The 17,203-nt window shown below is 44.6% G+C and overlaps 1 protein-coding gene and 1 long non-coding RNA gene across 3 annotated transcripts in view; one reads left to right on the top strand and one right to left on the bottom strand.

Moving 5' to 3' along the window:
- Positions 1-1,635: 1,635 nt before the first annotated feature.
- LOC144672888 (uncharacterized) lies at positions 1,636-15,275 on the bottom strand. Its single transcript, XR_013574199.1, has 2 exons — positions 14,951-15,275; positions 1,636-3,051 (listed from the first exon to the last, which is right to left on the bottom strand). It is a non-coding gene; the product is annotated as an uncharacterized LOC144672888 (long non-coding RNA).
- A 92-nt stretch (positions 15,276-15,367) lies between these two features.
- Positions 15,368-17,203, top strand: part of oxnad1 (oxidoreductase NAD-binding domain containing 1) — a 38,416-nt gene continuing 36,580 nt past the window's right edge. Inside the window, exon 1 of one of the 2 annotated variants that reach the window (XM_078538553.1) lies at positions 15,368-15,657. In XM_078538553.1, the coding sequence (XP_078394679.1) occupies positions 15,518-15,657 (140 nt within the window). In that variant the 5' untranslated portion in view covers positions 15,368-15,517. The remainder of the gene's footprint in view (positions 15,658-17,203) is intronic. The other variant, XM_078538552.1, reaches the window with a different exon arrangement.

Raw genomic sequence — 17,203 nt, 5'->3', positions numbered from 1 at the left:
CTGGCTGGCCAACCAATGTACCTACCATCTTGGTGTGCATGCCCACCAATGCTCTCCTGTACACCATACCATTCAGCTCCTCATCTAAGTCCTCTGTAGTAGAACCTATCTGCAACCTTGCCCTCCAGCAAGCTGGCGAATGAACCAGACTTTACCCCTGGTCCGGCTGCAGCCCACTCATACCTGGTGATTCACCATATGCTGATCCCAACTCTATACTAGTCTCCAAGGTAAGTGCAGTGCCAGTATCTGAGCAGGTGGCTGCGATTTTAGATCAAGTGACTGGGCCTCTTTGTCAAAGCTGTTCTCTCGCTGCCTCTTTTCCTCCTGGGGCAGCTGGAACTGGGTAGATGGCAGTTCTTGGAAGTCTGAAATCAGAAAATCAGGAAAAGAAGGTTGGGTTGAGGGAAGTGGTGGGTAGGATGGAAAGCAAAAGATCCTCGGCCACACTTTCTGAAGCTTGCTTATCATCGATAGCAGGATTAGAATGAACTGGGGTTTGAGAAGGGATGTAAGGCTGGTTCATACCACCATCCTCAATGTTCTCAGCGATGCCAGATGGGGCTCTGTTGTAACTAGCCCCATGATGCTGAGAGCCATCTCCTTCCTAGGGCTCAGGAGGCGCAGGCATCCTTATCCCCAGCTAGTCCTGCTCTGCTCTTTTCTATTGTGCGCCACTTTATCCTGCAAAGAGAGGGAAGAATGTCAGTGATTTTGTACACTGTGTTTGGGTGATGTGCCTTTCATAAAACTTGGAGGTGGGTATGAGGCTAGCAGTATTGGAATACGTATGAGGGTGGGTAAAGTGGATGATAGGCCTGAGTTTTGAATGTCAGGGGCTAATACTGGATGAGTGACAGCGGTATGGTGATTTGAGTATGAGAGGCTGGTGGACTAAGGGTAGGAGATGTCACATGATGATGCCTTTACAGATCTTCACCACCTATGTGAGGCCATTAGACTTCTTGCAGCACTGCTGCCAAGTATTTGGGGTCAGACATCAGGCATTGACCTACTTAGCCACCTGCTCTCAATCCCATCTCTGGTTGGTCCTTGAGGGCCTCCTGAAACCCACAGAACCATAGTGTCTCTCTTCCTGTCCACCTCCACCAATAAGGCCTCCAGTGTCCCATCCATGACCCTGGAACCTTGCCCTAGTTTTGCATTTTCCTTGTTGCAGCAATATTGCAGAAATTGCAACAATAGTATCCAGCAGCCTCATGTAATTCAGTGTAGTTTCCCTTTAAGAGGGACAACCTGACTTTAAGACTGGCTGCACCACATGGTACGACCTCAGGCTGCTCAGCGCGTTGCTGAATGTTCAGCCAGCCAATAACACGGGAGACACTCAGTCAACATTATAACCAGGTAAATGACTAGGCAACACCAAATTTTCATGCTGTCTCCCTCTATCTCCAGGCCTAAGAATATTGCACAAACTAATTTTAGCCCAGTTTCTTTTAAATCTGGGGTATTATAATATATGTAGTTTAATGGCAGTTTTCTTAAGAGCTATTTTCTCTCCCTCTCAATGTTTTTATTTGACTCTCTTTTCCTCCTTATATGTTACTCTTTGTTTAAAAAATTAAATTACTACAACTTAATGGTGGATGTGTACAATAGTAGAACAGGCAATTTCACAAAATATTTTTTTATTGTCATTTTTGCTAAATAAATCAGCCAGCCACAATATGTCTGTAATAATGGTATTTTCAAGTATTGTATGCAAAAGAATACAATGGTAACCTTTGTACCGCATATGCTGTATCAAAAGAGCACCTGGCCACACCATTAACAAAGTTGCTTCTTTGAAATACGCAGATGGGGAAGTATTCACTGACAGAAACAAGCAAATGGCCTGCTGGGTAGAGCACGGCTCTGAGCTACACTCATGTGATACAAATATCTCTCTGTATTTGTTATGAATAGGAGGGTGTTAATTTAAACAGCCCTGATATTTCCTCTCACCAACAGAGAAGGTGTTTGGATCTTGATTTTCTCCTTTATAAGTGGTGGCAGATTTCTCAACCCCTCGGTTTTGGTGTGATCCAATTTCTATTAGTAACCCTGCAGCAAACCTGTGATAGGGTAAACTCAGAGGATTAGTTTATTTACACACACTCAAATGCAGGAGGAGGGCAGCAACATTGTCTCCTTTTCACTCATGCATTAAAAGAGGGGATGGAGAAAGACAAGATTTACAGGGCAAAGACCACAGAGTATAGTCCAGAGTCCAGAATCAAAGTTCAATGGTGTATTCCCTCAATGAGGTTGAAAACTGATGCTGGATAATTCACTTTTCCAATAGAAGTGAATTCCACAATGAGATCGGCAAGCAGAGATGAATCAGCCTTGTAGGCAAGTGTACAGAATTTCCAGTAGGAACAGTATAGATGGGGTCAGGCATTTAAACCTCGACAGAGACCTTTTTCTGTGCTGCTGCTTGGTAGATGGAAATAAGGCAGACTGAGCTTTGGAGCTCCACAAGGCAATATTACTGGTTCCAACAACCAGGTGGGGTCATGTCACATGACTCCCACCTCTCCACTTAGACTTTGACAAAGGGTATACTTCCCTTTGTCTGTGTTCCTGAGATTGTTAATGTTCCAACCATTAAGAATTTGAAAGGAAGGTTAAAGGGCTCTTCCTCTTAGTAGACTAGTAGACTGCGGTTGGCCAGCCTGGGTTCTAAAATGCAGATGGCCTTGGTATTATTCCCTTTGAATTTGGTCTCTGCAGCCCACAGGGGTCATTAGCATCTCTTTACAGTTAATGAGGTGTAAGTTCCTGTGATAATTCCAAGTAGCTCTTATTGTTCGAGGGTCACAGCCAGACATAGTTTCAGTCATTTCAAAAGGTCATTGTCCAGTTTTAAAGTTTTAGAAATTAGCATGAGGATATATTTTATACAAATATAGAGTGTGATGTCTTAGCCCTGTTACACTTTGCTTGATGATCTTCTGCAGCCACCCGTTATGTGTGAGCTTAATGTTTTACCCTCATTATTTGAGGTTGAAAAGGCCAGTGACTCCATAGCAGCAAAGATAGCACCTGGAAAGGACAGAATACCAAATGAGCTACTCAAGTATGGAAAGCACCCCCCTGCTGCCATATCTCCACGACTTCCACCGCCTCTACTGGAGAGAAGGCTCTGTCCCACAGAATATGCATGATATAAACTTTATCACATTATACAAGAACAAAGGTAATCAAGGGGATGCTAACAACTACCGGGGCATCTTGCTCCTCAGTATCACTGCAAAAGCCTTTGCCAGAGTCATTCTAATGAAGCTCCATTGATTAACCAACAGAATATGCCTGGAGGTACAATATGGCTTCAAAGCAGGCATGTCCACAGTATACATGATCTTCTCCAGTCATGAGGACTCGAAACATCAACTCTTTTCTTCTCCGCCGATGCTGCCAGACCTGCTGAGTTTTTCCAGGTAATTCTGTTTTTGTTTTGTTTTGTGATCTTCTCCCTACGTCAGCTTCAAGAGAAGTTCAGCAAACACCACTCTACCTTGCTTTTGTGGATCCCACAAAAGCATTTGACACCATAAGCAGGACAATCCTTTACTGGATACTAGAGAAAATTAGCTATCTTCCCAAGCTTTGCAGTCTCAAATGCTCCTTCCATGATAACATGCAGGGCACCATTCAGCTCAATGGCTCCACCTCTGATAATTCTGAGATCAAAAGTGGGGTTAGCCCCTACTTAGCACCTTCTTAGCCCCTATTCTGTTTTGTATCTTTGTCCTCTGACACCTCTGACCTATGCTTTCCCTGCCAACATGGAAGGAATGATCTGACAAGAAACTCCTCAACCCATCAAGATTGAAGGCCAAGACAAAAGCGGGGCATGTCCCAGAACCTTAGAACCAAAAGAACCATTAAAAATGTTACAGCAAAGAAAGAGGCCATTCAGCCCATCGTGTCTGTGCCAGCCAAAAAGGAAAAAAGCTTTATAAACTAGCTGCCCATTTTAATCCCACCTTCTAGCACCTGGTCCATAGCCTTGCAGGTTACAGCACTTTAGGTGCAGATCCAGGAAATGGAGAACCAGGAAATGACAGGGGAGTTGAATAAATACTTTGCTTCAGTCTTCATGGTAGAAGATACTAATAGCATTCCAAAAATACTAAATAATCAAGGGCAAAAGGGGCGGGGGGAGGAAAAAAATACAAACCTATCATCAGAGAAAAAGTACTAGGGAAACTAATGGGGCTAAAGGCCGATAGGTCGCCTGGACCTGATGGGTTGCATCCTAGGTTATTAAAGGGAGTAGCTATAAAGATAGTGGATGCACTGGTAGTAATCTTCCAAGAATCCTTAGATTCTGGAAAAGTCCCAGAGGATTGGAGAACGGCCAATGTAACACCCTTATTCAAAAAGGGAGACAAAAAACAGGTAACTATAGTCGTTATCTCAACATCTATCACTGGGAAAATGTTGGAGTCTTTTATAAAGGATGTAATAGCAGAACATTTAGAAATAGATAATCTAATCAAGCAGAGTCAGCGTGGCTTCATGAAGGGGAAATCATGCCTGACAAATTTATTAGAATTCTTTGAGAAGATAACAAGCAGAACTGATAAAGGGGAACCAGCAGATGTAATATATTTGGATTTCCAAAAGGTTCGATAAGGGACATAAGGATACTTAATAAGATAAGAGCCCATGGTGTTGGGGGTAGTATATTAGCATGGATAGAGGATTGGCTAACTAATAGAAGACAGAGAGCTGGGATAAGGAGGGCATTTTCAGGATGGCAACCTGTAACTAGTGGAGTGCCACAGGGATCAGTGCTGAGGCGTCAATTATTTACAATATATATTGACTTGGATGAGGGAAGCGAATGTACTATCGCCAAGTTTGTGGATGACACAAAAATAGGTGGGAAGGCAAGTGGTGAGGATGACACAAAGAGCCTACAGAGGGATATAGACAGTTTAAGTGAGTGGGCAAAAACTTGGCAGGTGGAATATAATGTGGGAAAATGTGAGGTTATGCACTTTGGCAGGAATAGAGGAGCTGAATATTATTTAAATGGAGAAAGACTGCAGAAGGCTGCAGCACAGAGGGATTTGGGAGTACTTGTGCACGAATCCCAAAATGCTAACATACAAGTTCAACAGATAGAGGGTAGTCAATCTGTGGAATTCTATACCGCAGAGGGCTGTAGAAGCTGGGTAGTTAAGTATATTCAAGGCTGAGATAGACAGATTTTTAATCGGTAAGGGAATCAAGGGTTATGGGGATAAGGCAGGAAAGTGGAGTTGAGGATTATCAGATCAGCCATGATCTCAGTGAATTGCGGAGCAGACTCGATGGGCCGAATGGCCTACTTCTGCTCCTATGTCTTATGGTCTTATGGTCTAAAGCTTGACTTGAGTCACGCATTTCAGCAACTGGAGCTGAATGATGCCTCCTGAGAATTTGTGACCATAAATACCCACGAAGGGTTATAGCAATATACACAACTGCCCTTCAGTGTTTCCTCGGCCCATGTTATTTTTCAGAGGATGATGGAGAGCTTGCTACAAGGACTACCTCAAGTTGTGGTCTACCTGGACAATGTACTGATAACTGGATTCACAGAAAAGGAACACTTGGCTAATCTAGAGGAAGTCCTGAAACAATTTTTAGAAGGAGTGCGCCTAAAGAAGGGAAAATGCACTTTTCAGGCAAATTAAGACATTTATTTGGGCCACCGGGTAGATGCCCAAGGGTTACACACTCTCGAAGAGAAAGTTAAAGCAATCAGAGAGACACCTGCACCTAAGAACATCCCTGAGTTTAAATCGTTTTTAGGGATATTAAATTATTATGGCCAATTTCTACCAAATTTACCAAAGGTTCTAGCCCCTCTACATTCTCTGCAAAAGAATAACCAGCGTTAGGTTTGGAAGTCACCCCAAGAAGAAGCCTTCATGAAAGTAAAACAGCTCTTGCGCTCTTCAAATTTGTTAGTGCATTGTGACCCGGCAAAGGAATTGATGCTAACCTGAGATGCGTCCCCCTATGGAGTGGGAGCGGTGCTACATCACAAGATGGATGACGGTGCAGAGAGGTCGATAGGCTATGTATCCACAACAAAAACAGAACTACCTGGAAAATGTCAGCAGGTCTGGCAGCATCGGCAGAGAAGAAAAGAGTTGATGTTTCGAGTCCTCATGACCCTTCAACAGAACTGAGTAATATTAGGAGAGGGGTGAAACATAAGCTGGTTTAAGGTGGGGGGAGAGAAGTTGGGTGGGTGGGGGGGGTGGTTGTAGGGACGAGCAAGAAGTGATAGGAGCAGATAATCAAAAGATGTCACAGACAAAGGAACAAAGAGGTGTTGAAGGTGGTGATATTATCTAAACGAATGTGCTAATTAAGAATGGATGGCAGGACACTCAAGGTCCAGCTCTAGTGGGGGCTGGCGTGGAAAGACTGACAGGGCATTAAAGGTATAGATTTAAAAATAATGGAAATAGGTGGGAAAAGAAAAATCTATATAAATTATTGGAAAAAACAAAAGGGAGGGGGAAGAAATGGAAAGGGGGTGGGGATGGAGGAGGGAGTTCAAGATCTAAAGTTGTTGAATTCAATATTCAGTCCGGAAGGCTGTAAAGTGCCTAGTCGGAAGATGAGGTGCTGTTCCTCCAGTTTGCGTTGGGCTTCACTGGAACAATGCAGCAAGCCAAGGACAGACATGTGGGCAAGAGAGCAGGGTGGAGTGTTAAAATGGCAAGCGACAGGGAGGTTTGGGTATTTCTTGCGGACAGACCACAGGTGTTCTGCAAAGCAGTCGCCCAGTTTACGTTTGGTCTCTCCAATGTAGAGGAGACCGCATTGGGAGCAACGAATGCAGTAGACTAAGTTAAGGGAAATGCAAGTGAAATGCTGCTTCACTTGAAAGGAGTGTTTGGGCCCTTGGACGGTGAGGAGAGAGGAAGTGAAGGGGCAGGGGGAGGTGCCATAGGTGGGGGTTGAGGAGTAGGGTGTGATGGAGGAGTGGACCAGGGTGTCCCGGAGGGAACGATCCCTACGGAATGCCGCCAGGGGGGGTAAAGGGAAGATGTGTTTGGTGGTGGCATCAAGCTGGAGTTGGCGGAAATGGCGGAGGATGATCCTTTGAATGCGGAGGCTGGTGGGGTGATAACTGAGGACAAGGGGGACCCTATCATGGTTCTGGGAGGGAGGAGAAGGCGTGAGGGCGGATACGCGAGAGATGGGCCGGACATGGTTGAGGGCCCTGTCAACCACCGTGGGTGGAAAACCTCGGTTAAAGAAGAAGGAAGACATGTCAGAGGAACTGTTTTTGAAGCTAGCATCATCAGAACAGATGCAACGGAGGCGAAGGAACTGAGAGAATGGGATGGAGTCCTTACAGGAAGCGGGGTGTGAGGAGCTGTAGTCGAGGTAGCTGTGGGAGTCGGTAGGCTTGTAATGGATATTGGTGGACAGTCTATCACCAGAAATTGAGACAGAGAAGTCAAGGAAGGGAAGGGAAGTGTCAGAGATGGACCATATGAAAATGATGGAGGGGTGGAGATTGGAAGCAAAATTAATAAATTTTTCCAGGTACCGACGAGAGCATGAAGCAGCACCGAAGTAATCATCGATGTACCGGAGAAAGAGTTGTGGGAGGGGGCCGGGGTAGGACTGGAACAAGGAAAGTTCCACATACCCTATAAAGAGACAGGCATAGCTGGGGCCCATGCGGGTACCCATAGCCACACCTTTTATTTGGAGGAAGTGAGAGGAGTTAAAGGAGAAATTGTTCAGTATGAGAACAAGTTCAGCCAGACGGAGGAGAGTAGTGGTAGATGGGGATTGTTCAGGCCTCTGTTCAAGGAAGAAGCTAAGGGCCCTCAGACCATCCTGGTGGGGGATGGAGGTGTAGAGGGATTGGACGTCCATGGTGAAGAGGAAGCGGTTGGAGCCAGGGAACTGGAAATTGTTGATGTGATGTAAGGTGTCAGAGGAATCACGGATGTAGGTGGAAAGGGACTGGACAAGGGGCAAGAGAAGGGAGTCAAGATAACGAGAAATGAGTTCCTTGGGGCAGGAACAGGCTGACACGATCGGTGTGCCGGACAGTTTTGTTTGTGCATTTTGGGTAGGAGGTAGAAGCGGGCCGTCCGAGGTTGGGCGACTATCAGGTTGGAAGCTGTGGGAGGAAGATCTCCAGAGATGAGATGAGGTCAGTGACAGTCCTGGAAATAATGGCTTGATGTTCAGTGGTGGGGTCATGGTCCAGGGAGAGGTAGGAGGAAGTGTCTGTGAGTTGACGCTCAGCCTCCGCATGGTAGAGGTCAGTGCGCCAGACAACAACAGCACCACCCTTTTCGGTGGGTTTGATGACAATGTTGGGGTTGGACCTGAGAGAACAGAGTGCAGGAAGTTCAGAGAGAGACAGATTAGGTGAGAGGAGCAGAGAAATTGAGACAATTAATGTCACGCTGACAGTTCTCAATGAAAAGATCAAGAGAAGGTAAGAATCCAGAGGGAGGGGTCCAGGTGGAGGGAGAATATTGGAGGTGGGTAAAAGGATCCGTCGAACGGGGAGAGGACTCCTGCCCAAAGAAGTGAGCACGGAGACGAAGACGGCGGAAGAAGAGTTCAGCATCGTGCCGAGCCCGAAATTCATTGAGATGAGGGCGTAAGGGTATGAAACTAAGTCCTTTGCTGAGCACTGAACTTTCAGCGTCGGAGAGGGGAAGGTCAGGGGGTATAGTGAATACACGGCCGGGGCTGGGATTGGAAGATGGGATAGGGACGGAGGTACAGGCAGGGGTGGAGGGTCCTAGATGGGTGTTGGTGTCGATGAGTTGTTGGAGCAAACATATGTATCCACATATGTTCCATAGCTGAAAAAGGATATTCTCAGATTGGAAAGGAAGGTCTGTCGATTATTTTTGGTGTAAAAAAATTTCACCAATACATGCACAGGTGACATTTCATGATAGCATCAGACCACAAACCACTTTTGGTCCTGTTTGGTGAGGAAAAGGCTTTCCCTCCCATAGCTTCTGCATGAATACAAAGATGGGCCCTAATTTTGGCAGCATATGAATACACCTTTGCACATAGACCGAGATTCATATAGCAAATGCCGTTGTCCTAAGTCGCCTTCCTTTGCAAGAGAACAATGACCATGTCCCAATTCCCCAAGAGCTCATATTAGTGATGAATTTCCTGGATTCCTCACCAGTCTGTGCCAGGCAGATAAGAAACTAAACAAATCGTGATCCAGTCCTGTCTCGAGTGAGAGACCAAGTGTTACATGGTTGGTCCCAGGAAGCCATTTTTCAACCAAAGGCATGAGATGAGCAGTCAAGATGGTAATATCTTATGGGCTGCACGAGTGGTAGTTCCTTCACAAGGAAGGGAACTGCTCTTAGTAGAGCTGCACAGTGCCCATCCAGGAATCTCATGAATGAAGGTGATTGCACGAAGTTATCTTTGGTGGCCAGGGATGGACAGCGATATTGGAAAGGTGGTAAAACACTGTGTGCAATGTCAACAGCTACAAAAGTTGCTGGTGGAAGCCCAATTACACACATGGGAATGGCCTGGTAGACCCTGTGTGAGACTGCACATAGATTACAGTCTGTCCTTTCCTTGGAACCATGTTTCTGCTGATTATAGATGCTCATTCCAAGTGGTTAGACATTTATGAGGTAAAGTCACCAATGTCAGGCAATACTAAAGAAAACTATGCCAAGGCTTCGCCATCCATGGATTCATCTCAGATACTGGTACTGCGTTTACAAGTGCTCAGTTTCAACAATTTGTCAGCATCAATGTTATCAACCACATGAAGACTACAGGGTATCATCCGTCATCTAACGGACTGGCAGAAAGAGCAGTACAAACTTTTAAGGCAGGAATGAAACAATTAACAGGTGAATCATTGGAAACCAGACTTGCTAGTTTCCTATTTCACTACAGAACAACCCCCTCAGTACAACAGGAGCAACACCTGCAGAATTACTGATGAGGCACCCTTCTAACAAGACTAAGCCTGATACTTCCCAATTTGGAGGGGAAGGTAGAGAAAAGGCAATGGAACCAAAAAGTGAATCATGATTTGCATAGTCATATGTGACAATTTACTGTTGGTGAAGCAGTATATGAAAAGAATTTCAACGGAGGACCGAAGTGGTTACCTGCTAAAGTAAGCTCTGTGCCTGGACCATTGTCGTGCCACGTGGAAGTGGAAGGCCGGATCAACCATAAGCATGTGGATCATTTAAAGAGAAGGGAGATACACCAACAAAATGATGTTCCACCTGTAACCATTGCTGAACCTATGGTTCCTGCTGAAGTTGCTCAACCAAAGATAGACATGCCTGATATCTCTGTCAGAATGGAAGGCATTGAACTGTAAGTGCCCTAATGAGGTACCTGATGTTGATGCTGTTCCAGAGAATGTGGTTCCTGTCAAAGATTTGGAAGTCATGGAGCTGCGACATTGCACACGGATCAGGAAACCACCTGAAAGACTGAACTTGTAATTTCATGACCTGTGTAAATATTGTAATGTCATGAGATAAATATCCTTGGAAACACAAAATGTACTGAAAACTTAAAGGGGAAGGAGTGCAGCAATTATAATTTTGATAAATGTTAGGACTGTAGCTTTAAGAATAATCCTGTGTTGCAAGATCACATGATCTGTATAAACCAATCAGTTAACGGCCAGGGAACCTCTAAGAGAGAGTTCTTCTTTAGTTGTAGAGTTGGATGCACACATGCAGCTGTTGCTGCTGGCTTGTAAATAAAGTTCAATGTTTCCACAAAGAAAAGTTGCCTGGAAAATCAACTCTATAGTAGGTACACACTGCTGCCACTGTTCGTTGGTGGTGGAGGGAGTGAATGTTCATGGAAGGGGTGCCAGTCAAGCAGGCTGCTTTGTCCTGGCTGGTGTCAAGCATCTTGAGCGTTGTTGAAGCTGCACTCATCCAGGCAAGTGGAGAGTATTCCATCATACTTCTGCCTTGTACCTTGTAGATGGTGGACAGGCTTTGGGGAGTCAGGAGGTGTATTACTTGCTGCAGGAATTCTAGCCTCTGCCCTGCTCTTGTAGCCACAGTGCTTATATGGCTAGTCCAGTTCAGTTTCTAGTCAATGATAACCCCCAGAATGTTGATAGTGAGGTATTCAGCAATGGTAATACCATTGAGCATCAAGGGGCGATAGTTAAATTTTCTCTTGTTGGACATGGTCATTGCCTGGCACTTGTGTGGCGTGAACGTTACTTGCCACTTGTCAGCCCAAGCCTGGATATTGTCCAGGTCTTGCTGCATTTGGACATTTTTTTTCATTCATTCAGGGGATGTGGGCTTCACTGGCTGGCCGGCATTTACTGCCCATCCTTAGTTGCCCTTGAGAAGGTGGAGGTGAGCTGCCTTCTTGAACCGCTGCAGTCCATATGGTGTAGGTACACACACAGTGCTGTTAGGGAGGGAGTTCCAGGATTTTGACCCAGCGATAGTGAAGGAACAGCGATATATTTCCAAGTCAGGACAGTGAGTGACTTGGAGAGGAACTTCCAGGTGGTAGTGTTCCCATCTATCTGCTGCCCTTGTCTTTCCAGATGGTAGTGGTCATGGGTTTGGAAGCTGCATGAACTGCTTCAGTATCTGAGGAATCGCGAATGGTACTGAACATTGCACAATCATCAGCGAACATCCCCACTTCTGACCTTATGATGGAAGGAAGGTCATTGATGAAGGAGATGTCCTTAGGACACTACCCTGGGATAACTCATCCTCTCCCATAACAAAAGGATGAATGTTTATTGATCTTTTTTCAGTTTATATTAAAGCTGTGTGGGGGTAGTGGAGGGTATAGGTTATAAATACTATTAATCTAGATGTCAAGTTGTGAAATATGGCCAAATAAAGAAGTAATCATATCCCAAGAAACTAACAGAAAAGACACTTTTACAGATTCCGCATTTTCTGCTTTTATTCCTTAAGCATTCTCTATTACATACAAAACTCTATTGGCAGGAGGGGAATTAGACTTCACATTTCAGTCTTGGCTCCAGGAATAAATACAAGGCAGTATAGTACATGTTGGCTGTATTCATTCACTAATAATCTTTTCTATTTTCTTTGTTGCATGTTGTATCCCCTAGTACAATTCAAAAGATCTGTTCTCTAAATATCTGTAAGATATTCTAGATGGATTTTTCTCCCATGCACAATAAATGAAAAGCAAACTTCAGCATATATTGGCAATCACTGAGACAGAAGTCAGCATATCTAATATTTACCAGTGCCCTGCAACTCCTCACAGAATTATTCCCTCTTATCATAGATTCATAGAATGGTTGTAGCACAGGAGACCACCATTTGGTCCCTTGTATCCATACATGAACAACTTAGCTCATCACATTCAACTTTCCCCATAGACTGCATTTTCTTTCTTTTCAGATGCTTATCCACGTCCCTTTTGAAAGCCACAATTGATCTCCATCACCCTCTCAGGCAGTGCACTTCAAATCCTCAATCACTTGCTACATATTTTTTTTCCTCAGGTGATTCTTTTGCCAATCACCTTAAATTGGTGTCTTCTGGTTTTCAATCCATCTGCCAATGGAAACAGTTTTTCTCCATCTACTCTTTCTAGACCCATGATTTTGAACACCTCTTTCAAATCTCCTCTCAATCTTTTCTAAGGAGAACTTACTTAGACTTAGTTCCTCCAGTCCCACGAGAGATAATGAGTAGCAAGACTCTACCACCAGCCCTGGACCATAGCAATCTCTCTTACTCCAACCTTGACGGTGTTCCGCTCTCAGAGTCTTCCTTAAATGTACTTCGCCAGGTCTTCTTTGGCCAGTCCCATCTTCTTCTTCCACCTTATGGTGTCCACTGTACTGCCACTCTGGTGGGGCGCACGTTTGGGAGGCAAAGGATGTGTCCCTGCCAGCTACTGCCGTCTCTCCATTACGAAGTCCCATAGGCTCCTCTGACCAGTCCTCAAAAGCATTTCTTCATTGGTGATGCTGTCTCTCCATGTGATGCCCAAGGTCTTAAGTAGGCAGCACTGGTGAAAGACATGCCACCTTTGCTGTTCTCCTCCATGTCTCACTTTCATAGATTGCAGTTTCTACTAATATGGGCTATGTAGAGTCGCAGCTTCATGGCCGCGTTGATGGTCTTGGTGCCCAGACTGTGTGGAGTCACTGGAAGATTGACGCTGCTTTGCCAATGCTAGTGTGGACATTGATGTCTACATCACCCTCCCTGGAGATGTTGCTGCCTAGGTATTGTCAATATCCTCGATGTTCTGCTGCCCAATGCTGATGGGAGGGCCTTGTTACTGTCCAGTCGTCATTGTTTTGGCCTTCTTGCAGCTGGTGCATAGACCAACCTTAAGGCCACTAACTGACTCTTAACTGCCCTCTGAAATGGCCGAACAAGCCACTTAATTCAAGGGCAATTACCTTGCCAGCGTTGCCTACTTCTGAAGAAAGAATTAAAACTCTCAAGGTCATGTCCGCAAGTGCATGTGCGATTCTTTGGCCAGCAAGGCAATGTTGTCTGCAAAATTCAGGTCTGTCAACCAATGGCGTTGCCATGGGATGTCTAAATTTGCACCGGCCATTGTCTTCCAATTCAATAATCAAGAGGAAAATGAACGGAGAGAGTAATGCAGCTATGTCGTACTCCTGTAGTGATGTTGAAGGAGTTTGTGGTGCCTATGCTGGTCTTGATGGAGCAGCTAGACTCACACTATAAGGCTTTGAGGATGTCGATGTACCGCTCCGGGATTTGATACTGTCTTGCGATATACCAGAGTGACTGCCAGTTGATGCTATTGAAAGCCTTCTTGAGATCAATGAAGTTGATAACAAGTGGCTTCTAATATTCTAGGCTCTGCTCTATCATGTTCCTGAGCATAAAGATGTGTTCATTACATGATCTGCCACCCCAGAAAGCTGCCTCACCTTCTACTTCTGCTTTCAATCTGTTGGGGAGGACCATGCTGAAGACCTTGCCAGGTACTGACAGCAGTGTTATGCCCCTCCAGTTGTTACAGTTGCTGAGTTTCCCTTTCTTTGGAAGCTTGATGATTACTCCTCATCTCCAGTCACCCGAGACTTCCTGCACAATCCAGATGTTGTTAATAGGTCTGTGAGCTTTGTTGTGAAGGGTTCTTGCCATGTTTCAACAGCTCTGCTGTATCATGTCAATCCAAGGTACCTTGATGTTCTTTAGGCTCTTGATGGCTCTGATCTGGCAACTTCCCCCAGTTTGACATTCAGCTGGTCTAGCCTACATGTGACTCCAGACCTACAGCAATGTGGTTGACTCTTATACAGCATTGCGGGTGTACCTACACCACATGGACTGCAGCGGTTCAAGAAGGCAGCTCACCACCACCTTCTCAAGGGCAATTAGGGATGGGTAATAAATGCTGGCTCAGCAGGAAAAGCCCACATCCCATGAATGAATAATGAAAAATGATTCCAATATTTTCCCTACTATTGACATCAGACTAACAGGTCTGTAGATCCCCGTTTTCTCTCTCCCTCCTGTCTAAAATAGTGGGGGTTATATTTGCAATCTTCCTAACTGCAGACACTGTTCCAGAATCTATAGAATTTTGAAAGATGACCACCAATGTATCCACCCACTATCTCAATAACCACCTCTTTCAACACTCTAGGATATAGATTATCGGGCCCAGGAATTTGTCAACTTTCAGACCCATTAATTGCTCCAATGCTACATTTTACTAATACTAATTTCTTTTAATTCCTCATTCTCACTAGTCCCTTGGATCTATATTATTTCTGGGAGATTTCTTGTATCTTCCTCCATTAACACATACATAAAGTACTTATTTAGCTCCTCTGCTATTTCCCATTATAAATTCTCCTGTCTCTACCTGTAAATGACCCACATTTGTCTTTGCTAACATTTTCCTTTTTACATACCTGTGGAGCTTTTACAGTCCATTTTTCTGTTTCTTGCTGGTTTACATTCATTTTCTATTCTCCCCAGTTTCTTGGTCCTCCTTTGCTGAATTCTAAAATGCTCCCAATCCTCAGGCTAGCTACTTATTTTGTCAACTTCATAAGCCTCTTCCTTTGATCTAACACCTTTAACCCTTCTTTTAAATTGGAAAATTACGCATGCCTCTTCACTATTCTTGGAAAGTTTCGCTGCATTACCGCTCCAGTAACATAACCAGTCTGCTTCCTTTTTTTGCAGCTTTATAAGGCGCGACAGCTGAGAGCGAGAGGCAACTCCTGATTAGAACAAGACCCCACCCACCATCCCCTCCCCTGTCACATGATGAGGGCGGATGGCAGGCCGACTTCATTGTGACGCGTTTCCGGTTGTCGCCTAGCCTGCCTGGGAATTCTCTCTCAAATTCAAAGGGCCACGGGCCGGGCGCGTGACCTGCAGCGCGAGTTGGGGGGTCAGCGGCCGGTAGTGGCCGTTGATTCACCGGGGTCAGCGGCCGGTAGTGGCTGTCGGTCACTCAGGGGTCAGCGATCATGACGCTGGCCGGAGCTGCCCTTTGGCCCATGTTCCGAGGAGCTGTTATGGGGCCGTTTGCCTGTTTATCTTGCTCGTCCGTCCTGTCGTTGCAGTTGTTATCCGGGCCCAGGATTCACTCTCGTTTCAGATCCACAAGGTGAGCCGGCCCGGCCTCTCTACTGTACTTTAATATATATTGAGCATGTCGCCCATCGTAGTTTGAATGTGTCACCCTGATTGGCTCAATGTGGGTGAAGGTGCATTTACACTACGATTGGCGCGCAGAGCGTGTGAATGCCAAAGGGTTTTCCTTTACAAAACTACTGTTAAAAATGTAAATTCAACCCAAATCTTGAGTTAGGCAGCGTCATTCAACTTCATTCTGCAGTCAGATTCAGCTTTCACTCCGTATTTGCACTGCACAAGTAAGTTGCTTTGTACTAACTCTAAACTTAAATGTACTTTTATGTGGGTTTGTGATCACTCTAATTCTTTAAATCACACCTGGCAATTCAGATAAAAGGAAATATTGCTAGTGTTGAAAATCTGAATTTAAAGCAGAAAATGCTAACAGCTTTCTGATCTTGACTGATGTATTTTCTTCACTGGAGTTCAGAGTTGCATGCAATCAATCCGTTGTACCTCGATGACTGATTACTCTTAAGAATGTGACCTTCTATCACTAACGTTGATGAAAGCATGGCTTATCGAGTAGATGCATTATAAATTCTTCAATTCATGCATGTATTGAGGGTAATACCCCTCTGAATAAGCCATCCTTGTGTCATTGTGTGTTGCCAGTATTCTTTCTAAAATGCACCTCACTACCCATGTCCAACCTTGTGAATTCACTTTCTGGATGGTGGCTTTCACACACAGTGCAGTATTTTAATGCAAAATAACTGTCAGATTTCCAGATTTTATTAGCCAGTTAGCCCCCAAAACAGTCCCTAAATCCTCAGATTTTCTATAACCAGTGGAGTCAGCACCATCAATTGGAATGTCAGATACTTCTGTGTTTCACTGAGTTATACAGACTAGAATCTATCTGGTATAATCACATTAGTCTATAGCCTTAGCCAGAACTGTGGTTAGGTGCTACAGTTACACTCCGATCCTTGGATCGTGAATGGTTCCCTCTCCTGATCGTCATTCATTGATTCCTGCTGGCAAGAATGTGTGGATGTTGCTTAGGACTGGAACAGGATTGGCTATGATGAATTTCCCTTGCATGAAAAAAATAGGTGCTTGGATGAAGTAGCAGTGGATATTGGCACCTTTTAAATCGATCTAATCTTTTTCTGATATGTTAATCCCAGTCATTAATGATGCTTGTAACATTTTCTCAAAGTTGACTGCCTTTGTAAGAGTGAATGGAAGTAAGAATGATAAGTTTCACATTTTCAAAATGATTATTGATTTGTATATATTTTGTAAAGATTGAAAGTATTAAAATGACTCACTAAACAGTTAATGCCTTTACTGTAATGAATATATATTTAAAAAATGAGCTACACAGCAAGCACTGAACATTAAGACTGGAAGGGCACCAAAGGTATGTTCAAAGAGCTAAATTTTGAGGCCTTCTCCTGAAGGAGAAGTAGCAGGGTGGGTTTAAGAAGAAGTTCCACTGTGTGGCTCCAATGTCCTTTATGGAAGGAAATCTGTCATCCTTACCTCACCTGGCCTGGCCTAGATGTGAC

This window comes from Cetorhinus maximus, chromosome 3 (assembly GCF_964194155.1).
Source record: "Cetorhinus maximus chromosome 3, sCetMax3.hap1.1, whole genome shotgun sequence".
In the NCBI taxonomy this organism is placed as follows: domain Eukaryota; kingdom Metazoa; phylum Chordata; class Chondrichthyes; order Lamniformes; family Cetorhinidae; genus Cetorhinus; species Cetorhinus maximus.
Note: the sequence above shows the minus strand (reverse complement) of the source record. Positions and strands in the feature narration are given on the sequence as shown.